Raw genomic sequence first — 17601 nt, 5'->3', positions numbered from 1 at the left:
TAGCATCCAAAGGACCATTTTTATAAAGCCTAGTGAAGCTACACCACCTTCAGTAGTCCACTAACTGGCATCCAGCTCTTAAAAGTAAGGTCAAAACAAAGTATTTTAGTTAAGGAACCCCAAGGCCATGTCTTGCTTTCTTTTTTTGAAAGGGATGTAACCTATATGGATACACACATTTCATTCTTCCATAAGTTTCTGTTTTTTTTTTGAGAATATCAGCAGATACTCATTCATACCCTGACTTTGCTTTCTTCACAAAAGCTGCTCCGTTTTTAATCTTCTGTCTTAACTTCTTATGTTTCCACTTCTATTCTGACCAATGTCTGTTGTTATGTAAAACCTTGAACAATCATTTGGCAAATGAGGAAATCAGAATTTGTTACTTATTCTAACTAAGATTTTTCTAATCAGTATTACTGTTACTTCATACCTGTTCCCTCATGTTCTTGATCCTTTCACCAGTGGGAACAGTTTTTCCTTCTCTACCCTGCTCTGATTTTAATGGTTTTGAAGAAAGTGAGATATTCAATGGAGAATAAAAGTACTAGCAAAGTTGGAGGATAAATTTTAAAATGTGATTTAATGATGAGGACTATGTTGACATTGCTCCGACTAAATCGTAACAATGGTGGGAGCTCTAAATGGGCAAGGAGATTTTATTTTGGAGGAGTTATCATAGCTTTATGAAAACCTAGTAAGACACTATTATCTATAATGAGCTCCTGTATGATGAGCACCTTGACCTCGAGTGAATGGATGTTCTGGAGGGAAGTGAGGAAAGGAGCAGTAATCTGCTGGCGAAGGCCACTGAATCAGTGGAGTGGTTACCATAATCAGCTGCCAAAGGGTAGCAACGGTGATTAAATAGCAGGATGCAACTGCTTGGTTGTTTCTTGAAGAGAAACAGCAATAAGTACCTCATAATACCCTTTGGTGAATGTAAGTAGATGTCCAGAGGGATGTATTAGTACTATCTAAGATGGAGTCAAGTCTGGATTGTAGCAGGAGATTAAGAAGGTTAAGGACTCTGAGGATTGGGGAATGGATTTATGATGGAAAAGTAATTGAAAAAGAAACATGGTAGATGAAGAGTGGGTTAAAAGCTGTTTTTTCGGCGAGAAAAAAGGTTGTAGGAGAAAAATTGAAAAGTTATTGGATCCATCAGTTTTGACCTCCCTATCAGAAGGAAGTTGTGAAACTTGAAAGGGTTCAGAAAAGATTTATAAGGATGTTGCCAGGGTTGGAGGGTTTGAGCTATTAGGGGAGGCTGAATAAACTGGGGCTGTTTTCCCTAGACTGCCGAGGTTGAGGGGTGACCTCATAGAAGTTTGTAAAATCAAGAGGGGCATGGATAGGATAAATAGACAAAGTCTTTTTCCTGGGGTGGGAGAGTCCAGAACTAAGGGCATAGGTTTAGGGTGGTGGGGTGGAATTTTAAAGGGACCGAAGGGGCAACTTTTTCATGCAGTGGCTGGTGTGTATATGTAATGAGATGCCAGAGGAAGTGGTAGAGGCTGGTACAATTGCAGCATTTAAAAGGCATCTGGATGGGTATATGAATAGGAAGGGTTTAGAGGGATATGGGCCAAGTGCTGGCAAATGGGACTAGATTAGGTTAGGATATCTGGTTGGCATGGATGAGTTGGACTGGAGGGTCTGTTTCCAAGCTGTACATCTCTCTCACCCTCTGACTTTAAACTGGGCAAGCAACCACATTTGAATTGTCAATTAAAACCTAACTTAAGTAGGCCTGGTTAGCTGACTGTTATATTAGGTTACTTGTATCGTAGTAGAAAATAGAAAGGAAACAATAGAAAATGTGCAGAATAGGTCCTTTTTGAGTTAACGTTTCTTTAAGTAGTAAGCATGGAGCATTAATGAAATATTTTTGGAGTTTAGAGATGTTTGCAGGTAAATGCAGGCCAGAAATTCTAGGAAAGGTGGAAATTTTAGAGGATGCAGTATGGAAGTAATTTCATTGTGGTTGAAGATTCAGGTGTGCAGAATTGGTTGTGGAGCTAACAATAATAGTGAAATTGAAACAACTGGAATGGCTAAAACACAATAAAGTTTTCTTGAGTGAATCTTTAGCCAAGGATGAGATTGGCTGAAGATGCAAATTGAGTAGGACTAGTTCTGCGTGCAACGGATGAAGGTGGCAAGCTGATTGAAAGTTCATTAATTGCGCTTTTGTGTTGCTTTACTTTGTGCATCTTGCATCGTAATCCTGTGCAGAAATTTGTCCTGATTTCTAAACAAGCCTGAGGACTTGAAATTTGAACAATTTAATGACTGAGAAAAGCAAAAGGCATTCATGTTTGGAGGGCTGAACAGTGATTTAAGCCAGTCTAAGTTGTTGTTCACTCTGAAATTTGGTGTCACTGTTTCAGTCCGGATGAGTGCTAGAGATAAATTTTGACAGCTTGTCTATTTTTTGCCCAGCAATATTCCAAGTCTTGTACTACCAAGGAACTATTAGCTAATGTATGTTTGAGGCTAAAATATCTCCTCTGTAGAACCAGGGAATAATGTACCAGAAAAAGGTTGATTGTAGAAGAAAGACAGTGGATAGATATATGTGGACAAAAAAGACTTCCATAAGCAATTGACTTCCCAGATAATATTTTGCATCTCTGACATAATTGTAGAGTTTCTGGTTTAACTTGAGGACTTAAAATGATTTGGACAGAAGTTGGATTCAGAAAGGAGAATAGCAAAATTAGTAGATAAATGTTGAACTGTCCCACCTAATGATATTTGGAGGGGCGGAGGGAAGGGATCTTTACATTGTCTAAATCTGTGTTACTGAAAGTAAAAGGCTTGTATATTAACTGTTTCAGTTTTTCACATTGGGACTAATACATGATTGTGATGCAGCACTTCTTAGCCACATACAAATAAGTTTAATGATTTTATTTGACTTCTCTGATTGCAAGGAATATTTTATGATAAATATTAGTCAAAATTGTTACTCAAGCTACTGGTCATACAGAACTGTAGCAGGGCTCAGTAGGGTTTGCAGTTTGATTTTATTTTTCCCAGATTGGTCAGTTGTTTGTTCTGTCTAAAAAGGCATTCACTGCAGCATATTAATCATTAAATGATGTAGAATCTGTTTTTCATTTTAAAAGTCCCATTTATCCCATAAGATTGCTGTTTATTCCATCATGGTATTTTGTTGGAGCCTGAGGAAAATAGTTACTGCTGCACCTCATGTAGCAAATGTAATCTACCAGCTTAGCCAAAAAAGTCTTGATAGAACTAAACGTCTTGGCTCAAGGTTTAATGAGTTAATTAGCAGACAAGCCTGAACTTTTGTTTGATTTTGTTCAAACTTAGTTTTTTAGAAGTTTTCTTTTTTAACTGTGATCTCTCCCTTGCCTTACCAAGGCTATCGTTTTGGAGTTCTGTTTCAAAAATGTTATTCCATTGTGCATGGAGTATAGCATTGCAGTAGCATTATTCCTAATCTTCTAAAACCATTTGAAGAATTTCTGCTTCTAGAAGAGGTTGAGTAAGCTTTTCTTGTGTCCTTGGAGATTACAAGGCCCTTGTGTAGCCACAAGTAAAGACTGTGTAGCTCCTATGAAACTGTATTGTAGAATCTTTTCACTTGGACAGCCTCTGGGGTTTAAAGTTCACGTTACAAGTGGAAAATGCAGCAAAAATTTAAAGCAGTAAATTGTACTTTAGTGAAAAGAATGTGATAGTCTTGTCTATAAATTTAAGAGCTCTTTGCTCTGTCTAATGGAGAATGAACTATAAAGCAACTTTCAGCAGTAATCACAAACTGTTAATACACCTGAAATCTAATCTTTTTGATTTAAAAATAAAGTATAACAACTTCAGTTTGCTACATTCCATTTAAATTGGGATTAGTGCAACATGTTTGGACTTTGAATATGATATGTGTCCCTTCAGGGTGGAGATTTCTGCATCCTAGAAATGATCAACTTAATTTCTTCCTTTCATGGTCAGTCACTTGCCTGCCAGAAACATCAGTGCTGGATCCACTGTCTTTTTTGTCATTTACATAAATGATTTGGATGTGAATATAGGAGGAGTGGTTAGTAAGTTTGCAGACGATACCAAAATTGGAGGTATAGTGGACAGGAAAGAAGGTTACTTGAGAATACAGTGGACCTTGATCAGATGGGCTAAGGAGTGGTAGGTAGAATTCCAATTGGACAAATGAGAGATTGTATTTTGGTAATGCAAAACAGGGCAGGACTTACCTGCTTAGCGGTGACGTCCTAGAAAGTGTTGCCAAACAAAGACGTTGACACGCAGGTTCATAGTTCCTGAAGGTGGAGTCACAAGTAGACAGGATAGTAAAGAAGACATTTGGTATACTTGCCTTTATTGATCAGTGCATTCACTGTAGAAATTGGGATGTTATGTTGCAGCTATACAGGACATTGGTTAGTCCAAATTGGAATACTGTTTTCGATTCTGGTCTCCCTGCTATAGGAAAGATGTTCTTAAACTTTTGAAAGGAGTTGGAGGATTTGAGCTACAGGGAGTGGCTGAATATACTGGGGCTATTTTCTGTGGAATGTCAGAGGCTGAGGGGTGGCCTCTACAGAAATTTATAAAATCATGAGTGGCATGGATAGGGTGAATAACCAAGGTCCTTTCCCCAGGTTTGAGGAGTCCAAGGTTGAAGGTGAGAGGAAGGTATAAAAGGATTTTGAGCAACTTTTTGACACCAAAGATGTTGCATATATGGAATGAGCTACCAGAGGTAATGGTGATGGCAGATACAATTACAACATTTAAAATGCATCTGGATTGGTATATGAAGAAAAGGTTTGGAGGGTTAATGGGACAAATGCTGGGACTAGATTAATATAGAATATCTGGTCAGCATGGACAAGTTGGACTGAAGGGTCTCTTTCTATACCAAAGAACACTCAATCTAAATCTAAGAATGCTTGGGAGTAAACACAGATGCTGACTGTGATTCTTAAGAGAACTGAGACTACAAAAAAGTATCCCACAGTGTGTGTTCAAGGAATAGTGTTCAAGGTGGCAAACGCAATGAAACAGATGTGTAAGATGGTACATCAGTCATGAGCTGTTTGAACCTGTTGGAAAACTATCTTGAACAATATATTTATGAATTGCATGTGTATGCATTTTTGTTCTAGAAACCTGGTATTGCAAAATGTGTAATTGGCTTTAATTCTATCTACTTTGTATTGCATTTTGATTGTTTTCTATTCCTTGATGAATACAGAACACCAAGTAGTTTTTCTTTAAAAGACAAAATTATTCCATATGTGGTAATTGATAATTCATCCATGTACGTATACTTTTCAAAGCTGGTTTGTTTTTTTTTGAACATTTTATTTAGTTGAATCATTTTTGTTTTAAATGTTGAACCTGCCAATCCAGAACTTCCATGAATATCCATATTTCAAAATTTTGCTACCTAACGAACAATGTAACTTGATAATCTTTTAATATTAATCTTAATTGAAGCACAATCATACCTGCTGACTGCACATTTTAGAGTAGTTGGAACAATATTTAAGTTGTAAATGTTTTATGTTAAATGTTTGAATAAATGTAAAGAGGTTAGAAACTGCATACAAGACAAACTCCTGTCTGCTATTATATCAACTAATTTTTAAGCTCTTTTTATAGGACGGAGAAGTGGACGCTGAGGAACTGCAACGATGTTTAACACAGTCTGGGATACATGGTACCTACAAACGTAAGCAGTTCTTTGTGATTTCTCAAAAAAAACATTTAAATACATGATTATAACAGCTTAAATGTATTTGTTTGAACATGCTGTTCTGGCTGTTTTCAAAAACTCATTTGGCAGTATTTCCTGTTTCACCATGTTCAAACAAATCACTGGCTAAATCCTATCTACTTATTTCCAATCCCATCCAATCACAATCTTTGTTTTAAAAAGTTATCTTGCATTTCCAAATTTAAATGCCATAAAAAGTCAAATTTCCCCTTTTATTATAGAAAAGGTAGGCTAGGATAACCTATGACAATAGGAAAAAGTGAGTAAGAATAATTAGTTATAATTTGATATAAAGTTTGTATACCAGTTTGTATGAGAATTAAAATCAATGTTCAGCATTTTAGTCACTTTATTTGTCTTTAGCAATATAACTGTAGAAACAAACTGGCTGCCATTTCCCCTATTGATCCTATTGAAAGTTCTTGACTAAATGTTGCTCTAGTGCCGGTTTTCTTTTTCCAGCATTTTGATTTGGATGCCCTAAAGTTTTGTAAACTACTATCTGTATAACCAGTTCATTTTTAATGTGGTTGGAAGGAAGTTCCTTGTTCATCTAAGAATATTAAATTGTCTTGCAGTTAAAAACAGTTTTCGTTTAGATTTTATAATTTTATGTATTTGGGCTGTGTCCTGCTATTAATAACTAAGAGCAATGCAATTCTAGCCAAGTTTTATTTGTGAAATGCATGCATTCCTGCTTTTACTGCACAGTATTCACTTCACACACCTAATAATTATGTCTTGTGTTCAGCTTTTAGTTTGGAGACCTGCAGAATCATGATCGCCATGCTGGATGTATCCTAATAACTGTTGATGTGATGATGCTTCATAGGAGTATTTCTCATCAGCAACTTGTGCAGATGTATAATCCAAAATCTTATATGTGATGTTGGTTTTTGTGGTACAGAGGAACCTCGATTATTCAGTATTCTATTATCCGAATATCTGATTTGTGAGATTGCAAGATCCTAGTGCTCGGCCAAACTAGTTGTCTATTTGATTATCCAGAATTCGATTAACCAAACAAAATACTGCCTGCCCATATCCTTTGGATAATCAAGGTTCCACTGTATTTAAAACTTAGAAGATTTCACTTATGAAACAGTATAATTAATATGTAAAAAAAACAAAACATTAGATGCTGAAAGTATGAAATACAACTGAAATTTCTGAACTTGAGTCAGGCCCCATCTGTGAAGACAGCAACAAGTGCTTGAGGTCTATGACCTTTCATTAGAGAAGGTTGTCATTTCAAATGTCAACTGTTTCTCTCTGCAAATGCAGATGCTGTTAGACAAGATGCACGTTCCAGCTACATTTGCTGCTTTTCATTGAGTACATATATTAAGGTCTATTTCTTCTCCATTTCAATTCCTTTTGAAGCTAAGCTCCTTCCACAATGTATCTCGGTTTTTTTTATATAGCCCTATAACTTGTGTCTCTGTTACTGTGCTGGTAATCTAAAGGCCTGGACTAAATAATAATTCAAATTTCACCATGGCAACTGGGAATTTAATAAATATATATTTATCACTGTTTATCAGTAACAGTGACTTTTGAAATTACTGGATTATCATCAAAAAATGATCTTTTAGAATCCAGCTATACAGACTCCAGACGTTGTCGTCATAAGCATAAAATTTGTGGTATTTTAAAAAAATCTTATTCAGTCCATTTAACCCTACAATGACCTCCTTTATAACACCTGTGGACTTGTGCTGAAGTTGGGAGGGCTTTCCCACAAACTAATCAAACAACAATATAAAACATTCATTCCTACAGAATCCTCTCCCTTTACCAATGTCCCAGATTATACTGTCACTATTCCTGGATACGTCCTGTAACATTAAGACTGACCAGCAAAAGTGGTGGCAATGCTGTATATAGTAAGAAATAGAGATTAGCACTTTTACTCAGGACTTCATGCATGAATGAGGTCAAGCCATGCATAGGACAGGGGAAACTCCTTCTTCATTACCAAGTACTGCCCTACTTCACGTGATGAATCAGTGGTCCTCCATGTTGAACACTGTTTAGTAGAAGGACTACCAAAGGTGCAGATGCGTATGTACTTAAATGTCTATCACTCAAGAGTGACTGAGCAGTACAACGACTAACTGAGTCCCAAAGAATGTAACTACCATCATGCTATTGATAGGAATAGTATTGCCCATGTGAGCTGATGTTCGATTACAATACCTAGATACCCTTTTCTAGATTGTGTGGCACTACCATTATGCAAAAGGGGATGGATTTAGAACAGATCTAGTGGCTCTAAACTAGGCATATCTAAGCTGCGCTGTGGGCACTGGCAACAGCAGAATTGTTTTCTACCAAAATTTGTATTGTTTTAGTTTAGTATTTTCCTAACTGTACCATTGCAGTCATCATGCCAGGGAGTCCACTGATGAAGTGAGGGACAGCCTGTCAGGAACCGTACCAACCATACCAAAATATGACCCTTCTGGTGGTTATAACCAGGGACTGCACACATGCTAAACAGTGAAAGCAGCATTCTAAAGTTAGAGTTGAACAATCCCATAACCAACAGATCAGATCAAAGATCTGCAGTCCCATCCCATATGGGCATGAGCTGTGCTGAACATTTAAATGACCAACTGGAGGAGGTGGCTCCAAGTGCGGCCTTATCCTCCATGATAGCAGAGCTCAGTACATCCATGCAAAAGATGCTTAGAAGCATTTGCTGCTACTATTAACCAGAAATGCTGAGTGGATGATTCCTCTTGGCTTCCTTCTGAGGATCCCAACATTGTAGATGTCAGCCTTCAGCAATTCAATTTACTCCATGTTACATCAAAAAATGACAACACACTGGAGAAGCCAAAACTGTGGCCACATAGAGCACGCCTCCTGTTATACTGAGGACTTGTTCCAGATTAGGTGATCTTTGCCAGGAGTGTCACTGAACTAGGAATCCAGAGGTCCAGCCAAATGCACTCTGGTCATGAGATCAAAGCTGATCATTACTTAAATTTCAATAGCTGCACTTTTAAAAGAAAAATGTAGAATTATAAAGCCAGGGTGATGACAAAGCTAATTGTTAGACAAATCTGTCAGTTTTACTTGTCCTCAAGTGAAGGAAATTCATATATGTTCTCAAAGCAGGGTAAATCCAGTCTGGTTAATTGCTGCCTTATTAATCTCATGTCAATCATTGGCAAGATGATGGAAGGTGTTGACAGAGTTATCAAATGGCAATTGCTCACCAATGCTAAGCTTGACATTTGCCAGGATAATTTGACGCCAAACCTCATTATGGCCTTTGTCCAAACAGGAGCAACAGAGCTAGCCTTCCAGAACTGAGGGGTGTGTCAATCTTGATGGGATACAACTATTAATTGAATGAGTCATTAATCAATATTGAAGTCATTAGAAATTAGGAAAGCTATCCACTGAAATTTTTAGTAGCACAGAGAAAACTGGTTGTGGTCTTTAGATGCCAGTCTCCCTAAACCAGAGTATTACTGCACTTACTCCCCAGGGCAATGTCTTAGGTTCAGTCACTTTTATCTGCATCAAGGCTAGTGTTTTTTAAAACTTTTTTTTTGATACTGTTTCAAATCATGGGATTGGAAGATGATCATGCAGCTTTATAACTATATTGCCTTATTCAAGCAGAGGAGATGAATGCTAGATAGCTTTGTGGGTGTGGTTTCAGGGCAGTTTTGCGTGGTGACAGACTTTTGATTTGTTTTTTTTTCATCCAAGACTAGAATATTCAGTGTCGATTGGCTCCAGCTTTATCTTTGTACAATTCACTAGAAACATCCTCACCTGTGAGTGGAAAAAGAAAAGAAAATTTTGGCCACAGCTTCTGTCTGTGTCACTGTCTGGACCTTCTGAGGCTCTGTGTCTTGTCTATGTCCCGGTCCGAAAAGGCAAATCTTCAATCAATGAATGAAAGGTTGACAATCTCTTGTCCTCATTACAGTCAAAGAGCGTGGTGCCGGCTATGTTTTTTTCAAATCAGGCAGCATCCAAAGAACAGGAGAATTGACGCTTTGACCATAAGCTTTTCATCAGGAATGAGGGGGTGGTCCAAGGGGTCACAGCTTGGGGGGGGGGGGGAGGGGTTGGGGGATGCAGGAAGGCAGTTGGGAATGCAATAGGCAGATGAAGTTGGGGGTGAAAGGTTGGAGAGGAGGGTGGGACAGCTAGGAAGGAGGATAGACAGGTCATCAGGGCGGTGCAGAGTTGGATGGTTGGATCTGGGATAAGTTGGGTTGGGGGGTAGGTAGGAGGTGGGGAGGAGAAATGAGGAAACTGGTGTAATCGACTCTGATCCTGTGTGGTTGTAGGGTCTCAAGGTGGAAGAGAACTGAAGGAAAACAACTGATTACCTGCAGGCTGGATTGGTGCTAGAACTGTAACTTACTAACTTTTTAAAAATTTCTTCCCCACCCAAAATATGTGAATTTTTGTGCTAAAATTAAAGTTCTAGAATTCTTAAGTTAGCAATTCATATCACTTAATCTATTGTTAAAACTTTGCAGTTAATAGTGATTATTTTCTAATAACTTCCTGGTGTACAAGCCCTTCTAACCTGAATTAAGCCAGTTAATTAAAATTGGGAAATTCAGTTCAATAAAATTCTCCATTTGTGACTACTCCATGAATACCTGGGGTGGGGGGCTTGTTTTCTGGCACATTATCTCATTGAGTCATGTCGTCTTTTTTAAAAAAGTTTTTAATGCAGTTTTTGGTGAAATTTTTTAAATTCTGGTTAAAACTTAGTCTGCATACAATAAATGCTTCACTTCTATCAGCAACAAATATAACCCTTGACTGGAGTATTTCAGAGAGATATGACTGGAAAGATGGGCTTTAATGAATTTAAAGAGCTATGGGCAGCACTGAATGGATGGAAACAGAACTTCATGATGTATGATCAGGATAGAAGTGGGACAGTAGAACCACTTGAGCTTGGTCAGGCTATTACATCGATGGGTAAGTAGTGAAACTTGTACTTTGCTTTTAAGGTGCTGGAAATTTTATGAAGCTGCTATACTATGAAGGTACTAGATGGAATTTCCTATAACTTCCTGCTTACGTTTGTAACTTTACATCGCCATGTAATTCTAGAATAACTAGTTGTTACGGTGGTAACAGGAACTTTATCCTAAAACAGACTGTAAAGTCAGTTTATTTTTAGGATAGTGTTTTTCTAAACAAGTAAAGTTTTTGAAGTATGTTCACAAATCTTAAACGCTGTTTAGTAGAAATTTGAGGAAAAGTGATTGTGGGAATTGGCAAAGTTGAATTTACTTAAAATGTGCAAACCATTACACAAAGTATATTTAGAATTAAAGCTCTATATTTTGAGAACACACTAACTATAAAGTATAGGTAAACATGACTTGATTTGATTGTCAGGATCAGAAGCAATTATTGATTATGCAGGGTGATCTCCAGTTGTGCTTGTAGAATAGAAAATATTGGTCTAGAGTATTTCAGTCTTCAATTTTGGAAGACAGAAATTTAATGTTTAAAAAATTTAAATAATTCTTTGTTTGAAATTTTAATCCTAGACACCACAAACTCTGAAGTCATTTAAATATTAAATCAAATAGATCTGTTTTATATTAAAAATAAATACAGGCTGACACTTTTAAGAAAGCTGTACAATATAACTTAAGTCTTCTAGGAGTATTACCACTCAATAATGCAATTCAACCATCTCCAGGTTGTGAAAGCTGTTGAGCATATACTGGAAAAGTGTCTTTGCAGATGCTATATCATGTAAGTGCTTTATCATAGCAATCTAATTGATTTTCGCTGGTTGTTTATGGAGTATCAAAATCTCAGCTGAGAAGAAAGCATCTCTGTGATTACAAAAAAAACAGTTGTCACATCCTCCAGTTAAAAAGTTTTACAAAAATTTGTAGAAAAGTGGTGCACACAATGTTGCTTTTCACCTGGAATACTGTATTCGGTAATCCCCATAGATAATTTCGTTGTTGAAAACAGCTACAAAATCCCATGTTTCTGTATTATTACTTCCCACAAATAATTTTTTATTGTTAACTGCCAGTCTTTGAGTAGTAATTTCTTAAAGTTTAAGCAAAACGTACATTTCTGAACATCAAAAATTAATGAAGTATGATAATGTATTAGCAATTGCTAAATTGAAGTCCTCCAGTTTCTCCAAATCTGACTGTTAGATAAACTCCTTGAGTGATGTGTCCACTTTCCCAGGATGATTGGTATATTTTGAGACTGAAACGCTAAGCATCTATCTTTAACAACTAGTAATTCTCTGTCTGGTACCTGACTGGACATTATTTAAAGAAAAGATAGCAAATTTCAAAAGCTTTATTCCAGTGATGTCCAAGAGGACAATGTCTGACTATACTGATTACTCACTGAAATCTTTTATTTCTTGTCCTGTAAACATTAGGAAATATCAGTTAAAATATCTAATAATTTGGTCCTTAATAAAACTATAAATTAAAAATAGTGTTTGGAGGAAACTTTGAGGACCATGAAGGAACCACTTGCCACTCACCTCCTTTGGACAAAGAGAAGGGGTGTCTAAAATGGAGGGTTAAATACAACAACGTAGGATGAGGAAGAAATGCAGGATTTGAGCATATAGTTTAAAAGGAAAGTTTCAGCAATAAAGCAAGTAGTTAGACAGGGAAGAGATTGTAGTGGAAACTGTGAATAATGGGGCAGAGTATAGGAAGGGAGCTGGAGAAGGTTTTGAGCATTATTTTCTCCACAGTGCCCATCAGAAAAATGGAGCTTGGAGTCTTCTGATGCTCCCTTTTCCACCACCAGAACACCTGCTATTTTTTTTCACATAAACGGAAGGTAGAAATGACACCAGAAATTGGAGGGGATGGAAAATGGGAGGAGAAAACCTAAAAAAGTAAATGCAGTAAAGAAACAGTGAGATGGAAGAGGATATCCAGAAACCGTAACACAGACATCAAAATGATAAGGGAGAGACCACATTTTCTGACTTAACATCTGTCCCACCATTAGTGATCAACTATTAATATTAAAAGTTGATTTCTGGCAGACTTCCACCGAAAGTTTGTATTGAAGTTCAAAGTTATTGTTGGCTAAGTAGAATAACCACTCAAGTCACGTTGTAAGAGCACATAGTTGAGTATGAAGTTAAATTGTTCTGCTTAAGCAATATCAGAGTTTTGTCTAATTTAAAAATAAGCTTTGCAGTATTGTTTCTCAAGTTTCACGTTATTCTGAATTTTTCTTTAGCTCACTTCCATGTTACAAGAGAGTCTGCAGTGGTTTATTTGGCACAGTTTAAGTTTTAGATCTTTCTCAAAATCCTTTGTTCTATTTCTGATACTGATGTTTAGAAAAATGTATAGCTGTGTCACATGGCTTATCTTTGGGAAATGCATTTGTTGAGAAAATTTCAAATGGTTGTATTTGAAAATTATACAAATATTCATATATTATGCTGCTGCTTTGGAGCTAGTGGCAGTGCCTGTTGTGTTGTATCACTTGGGATTATCCAGTTTCAACATTTTAAAGCTGGAATTTTTCCAAAAAATATTATTTTTGGCTGATCAAGATCCTATATGATAGAGTATTAGTAATGTAAGTTTGATCTTGAAAACCTAAAACATCAGAAAAAATTAACTATCAGTTCCTGACCAGTTTTTTTTTCAGGATACTTGAGTTGTCAGTGTTGTTCTGTTAAAACTGTTAACAGGACTAATTATACATTTATTAATCTTGAACAAGTGAAACAATTTGAAAGTTTATGGATCCTTGAAATTATTAGATCACTTGTTTGCACTTCCTAATTTATTTCCTCTCGCATTTTGTTACTCTGTCCAATTCCTGCAATTGCATTTTCATCTTCTATATTTTACTGAAAAAGCTTTTCACTGGCCTTCATGTTTTCTCAAAATTTTAGGTAGTGCCATATTGACTATAAAAATTAAGTTTGTTGTTTTTGATAAAACAGTTCCTGGATAGACATGAATCCATTGCAGTCAATTATTAATTCATGAAAAGCTATGTCTGACTTGTCTTGCCAGGAGCAAGAGTATTATGAGCATTATGCTAAGGAGAACATTTTGCATGCAAACTACATTTGTGCAGGAAGAACAGTGTCGTGTAATAACTAATTTAGTTTTAATTGGCGTTTTGGGTAAGGTTGGTTTTTGCAATACCTGCTATCTAGTATGGTTCAAAGCCAAAATCTCAAACGAATCTCAGTGACCCATTTGAGTCTTGAAATAGTACTTGTTTAAGGATTTAACTTAGGTTCAGTACATTTTTATGCCTTCTATCTTGCTTAGTATTTTATAAAATATTCTAAATGAGCTACTGTAGTCACTTGTTTCAGAATATTATTTTGTATGTTTCAGGGTACCGACTGAGTGCTCAAGCTATAAATGGTATTATAAAACGTTACTGTAAAGATGGCAAGACCTACTTTGATGACTATGTTGCCTGCTGTGTAAAATTAAGGGCAGTTACAGGTATGCATTATCCTCCTTGAATATCTTACTCAGTTTTATTGGAGGACAATTTTGTACTGTATTCTGAAGAATTTAGTTCTGAGTTACATATTGATATTGTTTGTGTAATTGCTTAAATTTCTTTGAGGTGGAAGAAGTTAATATTTTATTTGCCTAGATGACATATGGTATAGATAATTGTTAACTGAGGTTGACTTTTTTTTTTGAGATTTTAATCAAAATCTTGAATGACTGGGTTCCACCTATTTCAGTTTGTAAGATACTCCACACTTCATTGCACTGTGTCCTTAACAGCCGTAATCAAAGTCATACCTTTAATCATAAAAATAACTGCACTCCATTCTTTTCAATGTCTCTGATTTCATTAAACCTTTTCCTTTTTCTATCCTGTAGTCAATAATCTTGTTAGTTCATATAACTGTGTGACCCAAGAATTTTAAGATTGCGATCTGACCTGTTACAGCAGATGCTCCCTGAGTCTGACTCAGATGTTTTAAAAAAAATTCTTTGTGGGATATGAGAGGCGACAACATTTATTGCCCATCTGTGTTGGCCTGGAGGAATTGGTGCCTAGGTCAGTGTTGACTGCAAACTGAATAGGAGCAGCTATAAAAATATGTGGTTACAACAGCAATTCTGAGGCTGAGCATTCCAAGTGATGTAACATATACGTTTTAATCATTCAGGGGCACTTGGGTTTGCTGGCTTCACCAGCATTTATTGCACTGGAGAAGATGGTTGGTGAGCTGCCGCCTTGAACCACTGCATCACTTGGTGTATAGTGCCAGTCACAGTGTAGTTAGAAAAGGAGTGCCAGGATTTTAATCCAGCCATATTGAAGGACCAATGATATAGTTCCAAGTCAGTTTGATGTTCGGCTTTGAGGAATATTTGGAGGTGTTGGTGTTCCCATGCAGCTGCTAAATTGTTTTTCCTTTAGGGGGTGGGGTTCGTAGATTTGGAAGATTCAGTCAGAAGAGCCTTGGTGAGTTGCTGCAATATGTCTTGCTGATGGTACAGGCTATGACTACGTTGGTGATGAAGGGAGCAGATGAGGTGCCAAATCAAGCTGTTGCTTTTTCCTTGATGACATGCTTTTTGTATACTGTTAGAATTGTACTCAACAAAGAATGTGAAGAGTACCCCATCAAACTCCTGGCTGGTCTTGTATATACATTCCTGCCAACTTTGACCCTTCACTGTCTTGTTTAACAAGAATCTAGCTGCTACCTCCTCAAACATTCCAAACACTTTGCTTTCACAGCATTCTTAACATGAGAGCACTAAGTCATTTGATTTTGAGAGGAAAAGAATTGTTTTCTGTTTTAAATGGGTAACATTTAATTTTTAAACTGTTGACTGTCAGTTCTGCAGTCTCCAATTTGAGGAAGCACCCTCACTTGTCTGCCTGTCAATACTCCTCAGGATCTTTTCAAAGTTTCAGTCAAGTCATCTCTTCCTCTTGTAAATTCCAGTGGATATTGGCCTAGCTAGCCCAGTCCTCAGAAGACCTCTCGCTCTCACTCCCCTTCTCTAAACTTCTTCCAGTGCATTAACATCCATCTTTGAGAGAGTTGGCTAGCACTGCACAGTATTCCAAATAAAGCTTCACCAAGGTCCTGTGTTGCTCATGATGTGGAGGTGCTGGTGTTAGCCTGGGCTGAGCAAAGTTCAAAATCAGGTAGCTGTCTGACAAACGAGTAGCGCTCCAAAAGCTTGTACTTCCAAATTAACCTGTTGGACTATAATCTAGTGTTATGATTTTTAACTGTGTACCTCAGGCATAACGTTCACACTTATGTTCAGTTCCCCTTGTGATAAATAGCTTCCTAATTCCTTGCTATACAGCAACTCAAAACTATGACGTTTTTTTTTCCCTTTGTTAAACCAGAAAAAAAACTGGGTACTGTGGATATTTTTCATTTTTCATCATTTTTGGATTGGTGACTTGAACTCATTGCATACAACTTTGATTTTTTTTTGCTGCAGATGCTTTCAGACGAAGAGACAGTCTGCAGCAGGGATATGTGAACTTTGCTTATGATGATGTAAGTTCCAAAGTTGCATGATTTGTTAGCTTTGAAATTATTTACTCTGACTGTCTGCAGTGACAACTGCGTCAATCATTGACCCTGATGGACACAATGATAGAAATTGTTTTTAATTGAGTTTCGGTAGTGATATTAGATATCGTTGATATATATGGAGTCTTTTTTAGATTTCATTTTTAAGAGTTTTAAGAACATTTTATTTAGTTAAATATTACAGTCATAATAAACTTTCCTGCATGTGTCGAGTTATTTGATAAAACCACTATAAATATGAAATGTGATACTAATCTAAAAGAGTGGTTACATTTGTTTGATTCTCAATCATGAAAGTTTTGGCTGGATGCAGATGGATTTGACTTAAGTTTGTTCATTTTAATTTTGTTGGTGTTTATCATGTTTAGAAATTGCAATGTATATTAACCTTTTCAATCTGTTTCACTTTTCAAGTTTATCCAATGCACCATGTCCATTTGAGTGCAACATTGCATCCATTATGCAAAGACTGGCCGCTGATGACTGATTGAAACCAGTGATTTATATTGCATTGAGGATAAATTGAACCTGCTCAAATTGCATACATGTCTAGTGGTTTTGTATATTTTCTTTTTTTATTGTGTAAAATAAAAAAGGAAATTCGATTTTATGATGTGTACACAATTTGTTATGCTATCACTTGCCAAATTTTTTTCTTTCATAGCTTGCAAAATATTAATTTACAGGTAAATGGCTTTGCTGCAATTGTGCCTCTTGGAACTTTGTGTAGTTTAAGACAAATGTTTAGGTTTTTAGCCTATTGTAACGTATGATGTAACGAGGTTAATATAAATAATCACATTTTTGTGAACCAAACATCACTTTGCATTTGAATAGCATTTCCATTTGCAATTTTTTAAAAGATTATATTTTTTTCACGTTTTCATACTGCTTTTCTCACCATGTAATAAAAATCTTTTACTTTCTGTTTAATGCTGGATATACAATTGTCAATGGAATAAAATAAAACTAGTGACAAATTTTTTTTAGATAAGGTGTCTTTGTGAGAAATGAGAAATTACTGCCTTATCTGTTTGTGTTGGGCGCAATATTTGTTTAGTGCCATTCCAGAAAAAATCCTTGCCTACCTTCTCTCCATTTTATTTTAATTTAAAGACTTACCGCCCGCATGCACTTGTTACTTTAAATTGTATGACTACACTCTACTCCTGTCATCAACAGACTTTTAGAGGGAATATCTTCCATCCAAGAAGGTTGCAGTTTCAGTTTGTAATGTGTTCCATTTTCTTCCATGCACATTAAC

General features: G+C 36.5%; 1 protein-coding gene across 1 annotated transcript in view; it reads left to right on the top strand.

Moving 5' to 3' along the window:
- Window positions 1–17331, top strand: part of LOC132817441 (grancalcin-like) — a 37577-nt gene extending 20246 nt beyond the window's left edge. The window contains exons 3-8 of the mRNA XM_060827878.1: window positions 5653–5722; window positions 6519–6562; window positions 10588–10735; window positions 14140–14253; window positions 16243–16301; window positions 16752–17331. Coding sequence (XP_060683861.1) covers window positions 5653–5722; window positions 6519–6562; window positions 10588–10735; window positions 14140–14253; window positions 16243–16301; window positions 16752–16778 — 462 coding nt within the window. The 3' untranslated portion in view covers window positions 16779–17331. The remainder of the gene's footprint in view (window positions 1–5652; window positions 5723–6518; window positions 6563–10587; window positions 10736–14139; window positions 14254–16242; window positions 16302–16751) is intronic.
- The last annotated feature ends 270 nt before the right edge of the window (window positions 17332–17601 follow it).

This window comes from Hemiscyllium ocellatum, chromosome 7 (genome assembly GCF_020745735.1).
Source record: "Hemiscyllium ocellatum isolate sHemOce1 chromosome 7, sHemOce1.pat.X.cur, whole genome shotgun sequence".
NCBI classification, from domain to species: domain Eukaryota; kingdom Metazoa; phylum Chordata; class Chondrichthyes; order Orectolobiformes; family Hemiscylliidae; genus Hemiscyllium; species Hemiscyllium ocellatum.
This window is presented reverse-complemented; position numbering and strand designations above follow the sequence as displayed.